The 14,597-nt window shown below is 45.1% G+C and overlaps 1 protein-coding gene and 1 long non-coding RNA gene across 3 annotated transcripts in view; one reads left to right on the top strand and one right to left on the bottom strand.

The window, feature by feature from the left end:
- LOC139017202 (uncharacterized) overlaps positions 1-14,597 on the bottom strand; it is a 425,767-nt gene that overhangs the window by 247,533 nt on the left and 163,637 nt on the right. The window lies entirely within an intron of this gene.
- PARVA (parvin alpha) overlaps positions 1-14,597 on the top strand; it is a 141,856-nt gene that overhangs the window by 63,844 nt on the left and 63,415 nt on the right. The window contains exon 1 of one of the 2 annotated variants that reach the window (XM_070425259.1): positions 11,592-11,727. The exons of the other annotated variant lie outside the window; for it this stretch is intronic. Coding sequence (XP_070281360.1) covers positions 11,700-11,727 — 28 coding nt within the window. The 5' untranslated portion in view covers positions 11,592-11,699. Of the gene's footprint in view, positions 1-11,591; positions 11,728-14,597 lie in introns of those variants that run through there. 2 annotated transcript variants of the gene reach the window in all.

Raw genomic sequence — 14,597 nt, 5'->3', positions numbered from 1 at the left:
ATACGGTTTGTCCATGTCAGCCACACATCGAGTCCCTCCCACAGCTCTCTGACTTCCTTTTCTCCTACCTTCGGGAGAAAAACTCTTCTTTTAAAGGGCTCATGGGAATAGGTCAGGTTCACCTGGATAATCTCCTATTAACTCAAAATTAACTAGCAGTGACCTTAATGACTTCTGCAGAATCCCTATTGCCTTGTAACCTAACAGCATCCCAGCATAAGATCGAATCATACAGTTCTAGCTTTAGGATAGAAAATCGTAAGGGACCATTTTAGAATTCTGCCTACCACAGAATTCTGCCTACCACAAAATCTCCCTTAATTAATTCCTTTGAGAAGTGGGACTAGAAGGGGGCGGGGGGTGGTGGCGGGGGCTGTTGCTTGCAACTGAAGAGCAATGGCCATAACCCACAGAGGCCTAGCCTTGGGGAATAGAGGAGAGGGGGCTGCAGTTATAAACTTTGTCTTCGTGACCTCTGCTAAATTGTGGTTCTTTGTTTTTCCTCTGGAATAGAGTTCAGAATATAGAGATGTGAAAGATTAGACCATCTGCCATATTTCAGATGCCAAAAATAATGAAAATAACTCCTTGCCTCTAAACTGTATGGACGAAAACTTTTTTAAAAAATGTTTTTCCTTACAGATCACTCTCCAAGTGAGATCATTGGTGATCCTGAGCCTTTTCCCATGACTTAATTGATGAGGAGAGGACCTCCCAGCTAAATCTCACAGAATAGTTCTGAGGTAATTGGCTTAAGGCCTCCAGGCTCTTGTTGAAATCAGTGATTTTGGTTAATCAGCACCATGAAGCTGAAAAGCTATTCGGTGTGTGTATTTTCATCCTGAGGTATTATCAAGAAATTCCAAATAGAAGGGCATAAACGATGGTTTCGGAATGAAAAAATAATTTTTTTAGAAAGCAAAATGCAAGACAAACTCTGTTTCCTACAGATGTAAATCAGAGCAAGTTTTATAGCCTTTGGTGACTCAGAGAGAGGTCACTGACCAAATCTGCTGATGGAGGCAGGATGAAACAAAAACGGTTACATTTTTATGATCCCCATCCCCCCACTCCCACTGATGTTAGCTCTTCCATGTGCCCGATGTAACACAATTTTCCAGAACACTGTAGGAAGTCAGAGATATGGAATTACTATCCAGTTCACTGCCTGGCATCAAAAAATGTATAGTAGTAATTGAGTGTCAAAGCATAGCATGTGGCGAGTTGGGGGAAATTGAGAGGGGAAGCGTACTATGTGGAAAATTGCTGGCAGGTTGAAAGATGGTGAGAGTAGGATCCGAGAGGCTCCGAGTTGGAGGAGGCCTCACCCCTCATACCCTCCTAGTCCTGCCCTTATTTGATGCATGGACCAACTCAATAGTACAGGACAGGAGGTCATCAGTGCAGCTTGATCTTCCTTCATTGGGCTGAGTGAGAAGAAACAAGGAAGCAGTAACTAGGAGTGAAGAGGGGTCCTAGACCTCGGGCCGTGCCTGGTGCTGCTGCTGGGGGACCCGGCACTTTTGAGCCTCAGTGTGGATTGGAGACCATGATATCCAGTTAGCAGGATTGTTACAGAATTAAATAAAATGCATGTGCAAACTTTGCAAATCATTAAGCAATTGTAAGTTATTAGTGCTAGTAGTAGGAAGGCATTGAGACTCTTACCTAGGATGATGGATGGTCAGTGCCTGAAGACAAGGGACATGGAGCCAAAGACAGGTATAGAAGTACAGGGAAAGACATTGTGTTTTCAGGGCAATAAATGTAACACTAAGAGCTTGAAGCTGCTTTTAAAAGAGTGGAGAGGATAGTCACTGTGTAATGCAGAAGTCTCAGGCCCAAGGCAGGAAACCCACACTACTTAGGTGTGCACAGGCGCACCAGTTGAGCTCTGCATCATACAGCCAGAGAGCAGAGCTCTTAGAAGCTACTCACCAGGCTCCCTGAGAAACTAGATGCCAAGCCTGAGTCTGAGGACCCAGGGGGACAAGAGCCTGCCCTGAAGCTTCATAAGAGTGGAAGGCAGAGGCTGCCACAGCCCTAAATGAAATGGAGGCAGTGTCTATCGGCATTGGGAAGCTGTATCCAAGTGCTTCGTGATGCTTGTTGACTTAACTTCTTAAAGCATCCATCTCTGCTTCCTCTCGTGGGTGACTCTACTTTCCCTCCTGCAGATACCGGATTCCAAGATGGAAAGTTGAACTCTCGACTTTTGTATATTCAGATTAAGTATATTCATTCATTTCTGTGTTCAACAAGCCTTTACTGATGATACCTGCTGTCACTCAACCCTGTTCTATGGTTCCCCTAGAATTCCCCTGGCGATTCAGAGACGCAGCCTAATGGGAGTCAGATAGGAGCACATTGGTGTTGGGATGGAAGCAAGTGTAGCATAATTTTTGCTTTCCCTACCCCAGGCCCTCAGCCAACAGTGATTTCATAAAGTCACCATTGCTGCTGATTCCTGTCCCTAAGACCGTGCTTCTGGACTTGCTTTCTCTCCTCCTCCTCCTCCAGGCTCTAGATTGAGCCCTGCTTCCCCTCCAAAGCCTTACCAAAACACATGCATGTGCGTCACCACTTCCTTGTTGTCTGTGCCCCAAGTTACTGTCTCATCACCTCATTCCTGTTTGCTTTGTCTTTTACAGCATGGTTGGGTGGTCCTGAGCCTGGCTCAGTGGGTGCTTGATTGAACCTAGAGGCTATCACTTCTGGGGCTGTGTGACAGCTACAAGGAGACAGGTCTAACTTTCCTGCTTTCCCTTTGCTCGTGGGTTCTCCATAGAGTGGGCACATCAGTGTTGCCCCCAAGTGGTGTGGACTTAGCAGAAGTGGAATCTAAGTTATTAATGGGAACATAAGAGTAAGGCATCAGGCAGTGCTGTGGCTAAGGGGTGGGCTAGTAGAAAGAGGAGGCCTTGTGAGGTACTCCACAAGCACCATAGAGTCAATGTCCAAGGGCCAAGAAGAAATGAGTTGCCCAGCCAGTGTGGCTCAGTGGTTGAGCGTCGACCCATGAACCAGAGGGTCATGGTTTGATTCCCAGTCAGGGCACATGCTTGGGTTGTGGGCTGAATCCCCAGTGGGGGTGTGCAGGAGGCAGCTGATCGATAATTCTCTCATCGATGTATTTATCTCTCTCTCCCTCTCCCTTCCTTTCTCTTAAATCAGTAATAATAATAACAAAGGTGTGGGGGACCAGGAATAATTAGCTCAGACAATTATCACCTAGTGTTTACTATGACTGAACCATTTTTATGTATAATAACACTCAGCCCAGTGTATCTTAAAGGCATTATATAGTCTCTGGGATTCTGGTTGCCACTGAAGAAAGAAGCCACTGGCTGTTGCCCTGTAGATGAACCATTGCCTGGGAAGAAAAAGCTGCTGGGATAGGGTAGTACCAGGACAGGAAATTCAGGATTTCAAGTTAGATTGCAGTGCCTAGTAGTATATTGGGGTCAAGCAGTTCTGCAGGTAATGGGTATGTTGGAGAAGTCCTGTCTTCCAAGGAAGGGACTGGCCAAGTTGTCATATGGGCTTCGGTCTAGGGGAGGGCTCTACTTCCAGTGTTCCAAGTTGGTGCACAGAGCCGACTTAGTGATGGGGTCGGGAGAAACCACCTGTGATTGCACGTGTTCTTGTTCACTAAGGCAGCCTGGATCCTGGTGTATGGTCAGGTCCCTGCACATTCAAACTGTGTAACTTGAAAATAGTTTAATAAAGGGTATATTTAAAAGAGGTAAGCTAAATACACTCCATCCTTGGGCTGGTCACCCTGGGGGGCTGTTACCACTCCTAGATCTGAGGGTTATTGAATTCCAAACATAGACACAGTGGTGTGAGGAGGGCCCCGCAATCGACAGCCTTTGGTCCTGGTTGACTCCACAGCAAGGGAATCAGGAAATCAGTGCCCCAAGCTTCTCTCTCTCTCTCTTTGGTCCTCTTGGGGACACTTCCCATTGGTCTAACTTAAACTGAAGGCAGAAGGCCAGGGTGCTCATTGGTGTAGCCACTCCGGTGCAGGGAGCAGGGTGCGGAAGGCAGAGATGGATGTGGAGGAGTGAGCACTGGGCTTTTGCAACATAATTAATTCTGGACCCTTTCTTCTGGTGAGACTGACTACTGATATCCTGCCTGCCCTAATGGGCTTGGGCTCAGGACTCTGGTAAGGTGAGCCTTAAGATAAAAAAAAAAAAAAAAATCTCTGTTGCTTAGAGCTGACAGGAGCTGAGAAAAGCAGGGTCTGGGACTGTACCTTTAAAATAACAGCTTGCTCCATGCATACGGAGGCCATATGTCCTCAATTTCCCAGGACAGTCTCAATTTCAAATATTCTGTCCCATTTTGCCCATAAGAATACTGGCACTTGGATCACATGTTCTAATTTTTGATTCAAAAAATATGGTTGCTGTATCCCTATACCACAGCAAATGCCAGATGGCTTAAAGAGCTAATGTTTTTAATGGTATACTTATCCCAATTGTTGAGAAAAGACAATTTTCTGACTATTGAAGCAATTGAAGAAATTATCAGTGACAAGTTTGATGGGTTCAATTACATTTAAAATAACCCACTTTTTTTTTAATACGAAGAAAATCAACAAAACTAAAAGGTAAAAAGAAAGGCAACAGCTTAGGGAAATAGTTGCAATAAACATAACAGCTAAGAACTTAATATCCAGACACTTTGGGAGTTTTATATAAATCTTAAAGATTTCATTGGACAGATGGTCAAAGGATATGAGTAGATAATTCACACAAGAGAAACATTCACTGTAAACAAATCCCAGGGAGGTAATTGAATACATTCAAGTTAAAACAACTATGGGTTATCATATCACACCTATTACATTATCAAAAATAAATCAAAGTGTAAAATATAACATGGGCAGGGCTTTGTGGAAACAGATATATTCATACATTGCAGAAGGCACTATAAATTATCTTTTTTTTCTCCTAGAGAACAGAGTGATGATATGTCACAAAGTGATCCTTGCCCAGCTGGTATGGCTCAGTGGTTGAGCGTCGACCCATGAACTAGGAGGTCACAGTTCAAATCCCAGTCAGGACACATGCCCGAGTTTCAGGCTTGATCCCTGGTAGGGGACATGCAGGTGCCAGTTGATCAATGATTCTCTCTCATTATTGGTGTTTCTATTCCTCTCTCCCTCTCCCTTTCTCTCTCTGAAATCAATAAAAACATATTTAAACAAACAAACAACAACAGAAAAAGCAATCCTTTACTTTGACCCAATAATTCCACTTTTGGAAATTTCCCAAGGAAAGGAATAGATATAAATATAGTTTTACCTGCAGTGAAACAACCCAAATTACCAACAATTGTGTGACTTCCATACATTATAACAGTCAAGGATAAATAAGTATTATCATTAAAATATCAAATATGTCCACTTTGTAAGTGTTAGGGAAGATATATTTTGAAATGTTAAGTGACAAAAATACTCTATGGCAGTAATGATTGTGGTCATGTAAAAACTAGTTTTGTCTAATTATAAGGATCAATAAGAGTCTAAATGGTACAGTTCATCGGTTTCCTATGGTAAAAATGTGTTCTGTGGTTTCTGCTTCGTTGTTGCGTTATTGTTGACTTCAGACATTATTCATGTAGCCCAGTTTTATAAAATGAGAAAGTAAGAACATGCCTCTAACTGCCTACGGTGTGTAGATTGTCTCAGGGCTGAATGCTGGATGCTTTACCTCCATATGGGATGGGCGGTTACTTCGGTACAGCATTGTATTCACCAGCTGGGGAACCCTCTGTCTCCTCTCTCCTAAATGTGCCCCATGAATGCCCAGGCACCTGCTTCTAACAGGTGATAAGGTTCCATGTGCTACTCAAATCCTCAACTGTAGCAGCTTATACTCGTGTGAAATGGCTTCATTTCCAAATACTAAGGATCAGTCTAGTTATACCCCTCCCACAACTGCAGGGAGAAGCCGATACAATCTCTAGTGTATATTTTGTGTGGTATTTTTAAAGCTTCAAATGCTAATCTGTTAAAAAAAAAAATAGGAGGTGGAGAGGGGGAGAGTTCATTGCGCAAATGTGAAACTTGCAAATACCTTGCCCCGGATCTGTCCTGTAACTGTGCAGCCATTGAGGACGGGTGTGCACCGACTCTGGGCTCTGGCACACCTCATGTGCCCAGCAAGGTGCCAGGGGCCGGAGTATACTGCCAAGCCCCAGCCCTGCAGACAGGGTCCTAGGCGGCTTGGGTGCATTGGCTTCGTCTGGGAAATCCAGGTCCCACTGGCATCTTGCTCCCTGGGGCAGCAGCTCCCAAAAAGGCATATACTAAGCACTTGCACGCAGATTCTTTGAGCGTGTCTGTGGAATTGCACGCTTCATTTTCTGTGTGACCTTGAGCACAGCCCTGGACACCTGAATTCTCACGGTAGAAAACACCTGGGAGAGGAGCCTGAGGACAGTGTGTGTGAGCGCTCTGCGTTCAGTCATTAGCTCTGGAAGTAGATACCATGTATGTTACTAAAAATGTATAATAGGCAAACACAGAAAGAAAGGCTAGAAACCCTGTAGGGTTCCAGTTACCCATCATAGAGACCATGCCCGCTGTTGGGGAATGAACACAAGTTGTTTGTGTGGGGTTTTTCCTTAAAAAATACACGTAATACACATTTATAATCGTACAGTCCTGTAGGTTAGAAGTCTGACATGGGACTCGCTGCACTTAAGTCAGTATCTCACCAGGGCTGTGTGTCTTGCTGGCGGCTCTTGGGGAGGATCCAGTCTCACCTTTTCCATCCTTTTCTGGAGGCTGTCAGCACTGCTTTGCTTGGGGCCCCTTTCTTTCTCCATCTTCTCAACCAGCAGCATCTCCTCTCTCTCCGACTCTGACTCACCTCCTTCACTTACAAGTCCCCTTGTGATGACGTTGAGCCCAACTGGATAATCCAGGATACTCGTCCCCCATTTTAGGATCCTTAACTTAGTCACATCTGCAAAATCCATGGTGCTATGTGAGACGACATGGTCACAGGTCCTGGAAAGTAAGATATGGACATCTTTGAGGGGCCATTATTCTGTCTACTACAGCTGTGGTTCTAAATCCCCTTTTCTCCCATTTATTTTATTTTTCAATTAAAGTTGACATACAATATTATATTAGTTTGAGGTGCACAACGTAGTGATCAGACATATAACTTACAAAGTGATCAACTCGATAAGTCTAGTTAGTACCCACCTGACACCATATGTAGTTGTTACGATATTATTCACTATATTCCTTAAGCTGTGCTTTACGTCCCAGGACTGTATTCTAACTGCCAATTTGTACTTCTTCATCTCCTCGCCTCTGTCAAGTACTGGGATGAAACGCTGTATTAGGGTCAAGTGATGATGCTGTTGAGAGTCCAAGACAACCTCAGGTCAAGTTGGATCCTGGACACTGAGGAGGTCCGAGTTAAAGATGAGGGTCTGATGGTTCCAATCATGGGGATGGCATGGGGTGCGGCATCTGGGGATCAGGGTGGGCAAGACATTGCCCCTCGTGAAAGCAGACTCATATGCTGCCTCTTGGTTAAAATTTGGAGTCATCTCCACAGATGTCAGTTGGGCGTTGCTCCAGAGTTCTCTAGGAGTGACCCAAAAGGTTCCCTTTCCTGCTCCCTTCGCTCCCCAACCCAGCTTCTCTAAATCAGTGCGGGGTGAAATTTAGCCAAGAAACTGTATCAGAATTTTGGTGAGAGGAGGGAACGATATGTAATGGAAAATTATATTCAGTATATTATAGCTGCTTTAATTTAGGTTTAGTGATGATGTTTAACTTGCTTTGAAATGTCAGATCTCAATAAAGTAATGTTTATGTTTAGCAAAAGAGCCATAGATTCAGAATCGTCATGAATACCATTTATGGCCTGTCTTCTAAGCAGCCTCCCCTGGCTCTGTTGAGGGACTCCCCTCATTGGCTCACTGTTGTTCCTTTCCCTAGGACTGACCGCAGATTCCAGCTCTGCATTGTCTCTCTTCCAGTGGATACGTTATAATTTCCAGCTAGACCCATAGTTCTCTGTGGAGGCATTTTGCCCCACCTCCACCCTCCTGGGGGCGCATTAAGCAATGTCTGGAGACATTTGTATTGTCATGATTGAGGGTGGATGCTCTTCACGTTCAGTGGGTAGAGGCCTGGGATACCACTAAACACGCTGCGATTCACAGGACGGCTCCCACAACAAAGACTTAACCCAGTCCGAAGCATCAACAGTGCCTCTGTTGAGAAGTCCTAGGCTAGATTGTAAGCATATTATGAGCTGACGTGCTGTCTTAAGATTCTGGCACAATAATTATCACCACTAGCAACTAACATTTATCACACTCTTACTGTGTGCCAGGCATTGTTCCAAACACTTTCTACATATTATTAACGCATTTCATCTTTTTCTTTAGGAATTATTGTCATCCCATTTCACAGGTGGGAAACCTGGAACATGAGAAAGTTATGTACAATTGTTCAAGGTCACACAGCTAGTACCTGGTAGAGCCGTTCATTAGTAGTAAGGATAGTAATAGTCATCATGGTCACATTTTCATTGATTTGTATTCATCCAAAAGCTTTATCGAGATTGACTCATTTCATGTTTGCCATGCCTTGTGGAATAAATATTCTTTAATATTAACCCATTTCAGATATGTAGACACTAGGACTCGGTAGAGCTTGCCTTGTAGCTATACATCGGTGTGTGTCTTAAGCTGGTGCCTGTCTCCTCCAGGGACTGTAACTCTAAGAATGCAAGGACTTTGCTGCTCTCTTGCTCCCCTTAGTGACTCCACTATTCAGCTTAGGGTGTGACAATGGTGCACACCCCGAAAGGGATTAAGGGACCAGGGAATGAATGAAGTGGCCGGGTTTTAGATGCCCGTGGGTGGATCTATTGAGGCCTACCGGTGCCTCAGCATCTGTGCCGTGATTTTCTGCTCTCCTGTGGTTCCTTCCCTCCACTGGACCTTGAAGCTGCTCTGTGAAAGGATCTGGTCCTTTTCACCACACAGGCTCCAAAAAGTGATGGGGACAGGTTGAGAGCATCTGCTCTCTGGCCTCTCTTGAGCTTTGTCAAAACAAGCAGAGCGTGCCTAGCTGGCGTGGCTCAGTGTTTGAGCATCAACCTATGAACCAGGAGGTCACAGTTCAATTCCAGTTAAGGGCACATGCCCGGGTTGCGATCTTGGTCCCCAATGTGGGGCTGGAAGGAGGCAGCTGATCAATAATTCTCTCCCATCATTGATGTTTCTCTCCCTCTCCCTTCCTCTCTGAAATCAATAAAAATATATTAAAAACAAAACAAAAACGAAAAAACAAGCAGGTCATGATTGTTTACAGCAGCTAAAAAATTGTGACCTGTTACACCCCAGCTTTTAAAAAATATACATTTTTATTGATTTCAGGGAGGACGGGAGAGAGAGAGATAGAAACATCAATGATGAGAGAGAATCATTGATCGGCTGCCTCCTGCACGCCCCACATTGGGGACCAAGATCGCAACCCGGGCATGTGCCCTTAACTGGAATTGAACCTGGGACCCTTCAGTCCGCAGGCCGGTGCTCTATCCACTGAGCCAAACCAGCCAGGCTACACTCCAGCTTTTGGGGCACCTTTGGAAGTCTTTACGACCTGCTCTCAGAGGAGGGATGGTCTTCCTTGCGGCTGGATGCTCATGTCCCTACCTAATGAAATTTGATGACATGTGAGGCTAGGTAGAGATACTTTCTTCCTTCTGATATCTGGATATTTTCAGAACTTAGATAATTCTATCCTATTTACATCAAACATGCAGGTAACTCTAGACTTTTATATCTGTATTATTTCTGGGGAGGTGTAATATGATTAGGAATGACAGTAATTGACATTACATGCTTAATTAAATTTCCTTTGCTGTGAATCAAAACCTTTTAGCCCAGTCCTGCAGTGCTATTTCTAGACTTCTCTTTTACATGCTCTGATGTGGTGGGTAGCAAGTATGACATAAATTCACTTTTATAAATTCTGCATCCCATAGACTAAATGAGATAATGTGTGCAAGGTCAACTTAATGCCAGCCACATAATAATTAGTAATAAAAAAAACTGTGAGCTGAATTTGCATACTTTGTGCCTTTTAGGTATTAGCTATTTGAAGGATATGGTGTTTCTTACATGATAAGTATAAAGCTGATAATTATGAAAAGGCCCCGTTATGGGTAGCATAGTAATTACATTCCAGATTTCTCCTGATTTTGAGTGGTCCATAGGGCCTTAGAGTAGTACCTTATTCAAAAAGGGGAAAGCACCCAAGATAGCCTCTTGCTACCACCTCCTCACGCCCCCCCCCCCCCAAATCCCAGCAACAACAATAAAAACCTCATCTGCCAGCCTGCTAGAGGGGACTGAAAAGGAGGGTTTTGGGTCAGTTCCTTGAGTCTAACCCCCCCACCCTTCATTCGGGTACACAAAGCACCCGTAGCCATTGGCAGGTGTCTGATGCTCCTGGCTCTTGAGCATCCTTGAGTCCCTCTGCAGCCCTGTCTCCCAACCTGATCCGCACAGTGGTCTTTGGGGTCAGATGGAGTAGGAGGAACCCCCTGCTTCATTGGCCATGGTGCCTCCTTCCAGCCCAGAGACCTTCCCTAGGACTGACTCTCAGCAGGGCTATCTTCCTCCCCCCGCCCCTCCCCCCGCCACCCGGGGCGGGGTGATTTGGGCACAGGGTCCTGGAGGACTGACCACAGTGGTGGGCATCCCTGCCAAGTTCCCCAAGATCCGGCATCTCGGGAACCAGTCCTGGGACTGACTCCGCAGGGATGTTCCACCAGAACGCAGATGAACTGGTCCCAGTGTCTGAGGAAGCAGCCCAGCTGCTGCTGGGTCACATCCCTGCTTTCACTGCCAACGAAACAGGCACAGTACCAGGTCCTGCCTCCCGCTGAGAGGACATTGCATTCAGCCAACCAGCCAATAAACCCAAAGGGCCAACATTACAAATATTCAAATTGTTTGCTTCCCATCCTTAACACATACTTAAGATTATGAATTCATGCCTATAGTGTGCGTGTAGATGCCCTCACATTTTCATTAGCTGTGAGTTTAGGTCATCTCTCCAGAACGGACAGGTTCCCGCAACAACTGAGCAAAGGCTTGAGGGCGTGCTGTGGCTACGTTATGTCCAGAGCTGCCTGGGGTCACATAGCTGTGCCCACAGCTGGCGTCTGCCTAAGGAGGTGCTCATGACCTTGAGGCTGTGGGTGGACTAAGAAATGCCACGTCCTCCCGGATGACACTCACTTCTCATCAGCCCCCAGCAGTTGACTCCTTGCACCCCTGCCCAGCTCTGACGGTGACTCTAGGTGTATACCCAGACTCGGCAGCAACAGGCAGGCGCTCTAGACTTCCAGTTGCCAAGAGGAACGAGGCAGACTCCTGCTTGCTTTGCAGCAGGTCTAGGAGTCTCATGTGGCATCATATTAAATTATATAGGCAGCCACTTGTTCTCGGCCGATGCACTGAGCTGACAGTTGTATCGAGCAGGCAGCGTTCTCCTCAGGACACCGTTGAAAGATCCTATAGCTCTGCAGCCCTCCCGACCTCTGAAAATTAGCCTGAAAGCAGAGGGGTGTGGCGGCTGGCCGCACGGAGAGGTCAGCTGTGGGCACAAGGTACCATGACTGTGGCTGACATCCTAGACCATGGGCTGCGGGGCACTTTGCCCTAAAGGTAGGTCAGAGCCTGGACCAAGTTGGGCATGCTACCATGGGGGGGATTCTCTGCTGGGAGTGCCCGGGCCAGCTCCTGGCTCATCTCTGGTGTTTGGGCTTCTGAGGTGGTAGGTGCCCCCTCCTCTTGCCTCTGAAGGTTTTTTAATATCAAGCTGACCTGCATTAGCCTAGCTCTGTTGTTAGAGACAGATATGGAGGGAAAGTGTGTGTGTGTGTGTGTGTGTGTGTGTGTGTGTGTGTGTAAGATGTTTAGGGGTAGAGGGAGGAGATGAGGATGAAGAAATCAAGGGATGAAGGACTTAAGAAAGAACAACTCTCCCTGACTTTACTGCTTGCTGTCTTGTTCCTGGTGAATCTACGTGTTCGTTCTGAAAGTGTAGAAAGCAGCTTTTGGCCTCTGTGAGCGATTAGCCTGCTAAATGCTTTTCCTAAGACCTAACAGCCAGCTCTATCCCATGCTGGAGCCGAGAGGGTGTTGTAATTCTCATTAGTGACAGCAGTATGAACAGGACAAATAGCTCACTTTAAGAGCTCATAGTCAGTAACGCCTAATGGGCCTTCCCAATTCCCCCCCGATTGTTTGGAATAAATACATTAAGACAGGATCTGAAATGGGTTTGATTGATGTCCATGCAAGTTCTTGGCAAGATTTTCGACTCCATTTTCACCCAGATTAAACATGGTTTGAAAATTCACATGTTTGGGTTTATGGCTGGGCTGCAATGCCTCCCCATGGATTTTGACAGGTTAAAGGTCACATCAGTTTGGGCTCCTTGGTCCAAGTTCTGAGAAGACTGCCGTTAATAAAGGAGTAGAAAGGCTAGACGTGAGCAACTTTCAGGCATATAGGCGCCTGAGGGATGGCCTTGGTGAGTTCTGCTGGCTCCCCTGAAGATGTGGAGGGGAGACCTGGCTCCTCCCTGGGGTCCGCAGTGCTTTCATCACAGATTAACAGCCCACTCCCAGTTGATGAATGAATACACCCCAAATTCATTCGTTTGCACTCTCTGAGAAAGCATTCATCTGGAGGGTCCCAGCCAGAGAGAATAGCAATTCTTGGGGGAAATGAGGAGACTTTGAGGGATCCAGGGGGTTTGACCCCTGGAAGGCTCCTAAGCAGAGCTGGTGTTTGCCCTTTGGTGATGGAGGTGGTGGGTGGAGCAGAAGCCGAGGAAAGGAAGGTGCTGAGAGGGTCCTGGCTGCTGCTGATAAGCATTTCATTATTTTATTTACATCTCTGTGGAGACCAAGGGAGAGCAGTGTTTTCCCCAATATTTCCTAGTTACTTACATATCTCTTTCTTTGGATAAATTGCCACTTAATTTATTTTAGTAACGTGCCTTAGGGGCTTTGATAGACTTATGGATTTTTATAATGAAGTCATTATATGTTAAGGCTATTAATCTAGGCTTGCCACATGGGTTGCTTTGTTTTTTCCAGATGGACCTTGTTCTTTCTTGCTTGCCCGGATCTGTCTCCTTATTTTACAAAACAAGCTTGTGGTTTTCTTCTGCTCCCCACATCCAGAATCTAGTTGTGAAGTACCATGAAAGGAAAACTCACAACTACAAGAACCTCTTCCTATATACAATGTCTAACGTATACAAAAGCAGAAAAAATAGCGTAACACACCCTCAGTCAACCCTCGCCCACTTCAACACAACGATTAATCCGTGGCCGATCTTGTTTCATGTATCCGCCCCATCTGACCCTCAGCCTCTGCCAGTACATTCTTTTGCAGTGAATTCCAGACATATTATTTCAGTATATGTATTTTAGTTATAGCTCTTAAAGATATGGGTTCTTTTTAAAAACACAATTTTATGACATGCAGACAAAATTTAATCATTCCTTAACATCTTCAGCTATTCTGTCTCATAAATTTGATGGGTTCATTTATTATTTTTGCAGTTGGTTGGAAACAAGATCAAACTAAGGCCTGGGCGTTGCAACTGGTTGACATTCTCTCAGATCTCTTTTATTCCTCGAGAAATATTTATGGAAGAAACCTACAGAGTTTCCCACAGTCTAGATTTTGCTAGCTGTACATTGATGGTGTCAGATAATAAGTCCCTCTCACCCCTGAAAAAATTGGTAGGTAGATCTAGCCCTGATGGTGTTGTTTTATTTGGGGGTGGGGGGCAAGGGAGGCATTATATCTGATTGTCTGTCTCTCATTATGAGAAGCCGTTGGTGATCGTTGCCTGGATATGTTAATTCATTAGGGTTTTCAAATGGTTAAATTCCAATTCATTTGTTTCATTGTTACATATTATCTAAAATGCTTTCTAAAGATAAACTTTCCTCAATAAGTATTTGGTCAGCCACAGGTACATTTGATTGAGAAAGATAGGCTAAATGTTAGATTATTTCCCCTTTATTCACCCAGTTTTCAAAATGGGTGGTTTTCTTAGCATCCTCCAGAGGTGACTACTGAGGTGGTGGTGTTGTTTTTTTCTAGTATCATTATTAACTCATGGATTTAAATGTATCTGCTGTGTTTCAAGATATTGCAGTTATTGTCCTTATTGGTGCTCAAAGTTTTCTGGTTTTGACCAATGGAAACCTTTTTGATAGGACCCTACCTAGTAGAAATTCGTAATTTACTGGTTTCTGGCAATAAGCTGTTCCAGGCTCATCTAATATATTTTCTGCCTCCGATCTAGAATCAGCCATTTCTCCAAGGAGCCCTGCTTCCTTTAAGTGGGAAATGGCATTATAATTTAGGGTCCACAATCCAGGTGCTATGGATATTGAGCACCACTTTTTCCCGCCTCTGAAAATTCTTCTAAACCAGTCACCACTCTCAACAGCACCACCGCCCATCGAAACCACCACTGCCATCACCCCCACTGCCATCGCCATTCC

This window comes from Myotis yumanensis, unplaced genomic scaffold, assembly GCF_028538775.1.
Source record: "Myotis yumanensis isolate MYYU_CA2020_CCGP unplaced genomic scaffold, mMyoYum1.0.hap1 SCAF_10, whole genome shotgun sequence".
Lineage (NCBI taxonomy): Eukaryota > Metazoa > Chordata > Mammalia > Chiroptera > Vespertilionidae > Myotis > Myotis yumanensis.
This window is presented reverse-complemented; position numbering and strand designations above follow the sequence as displayed.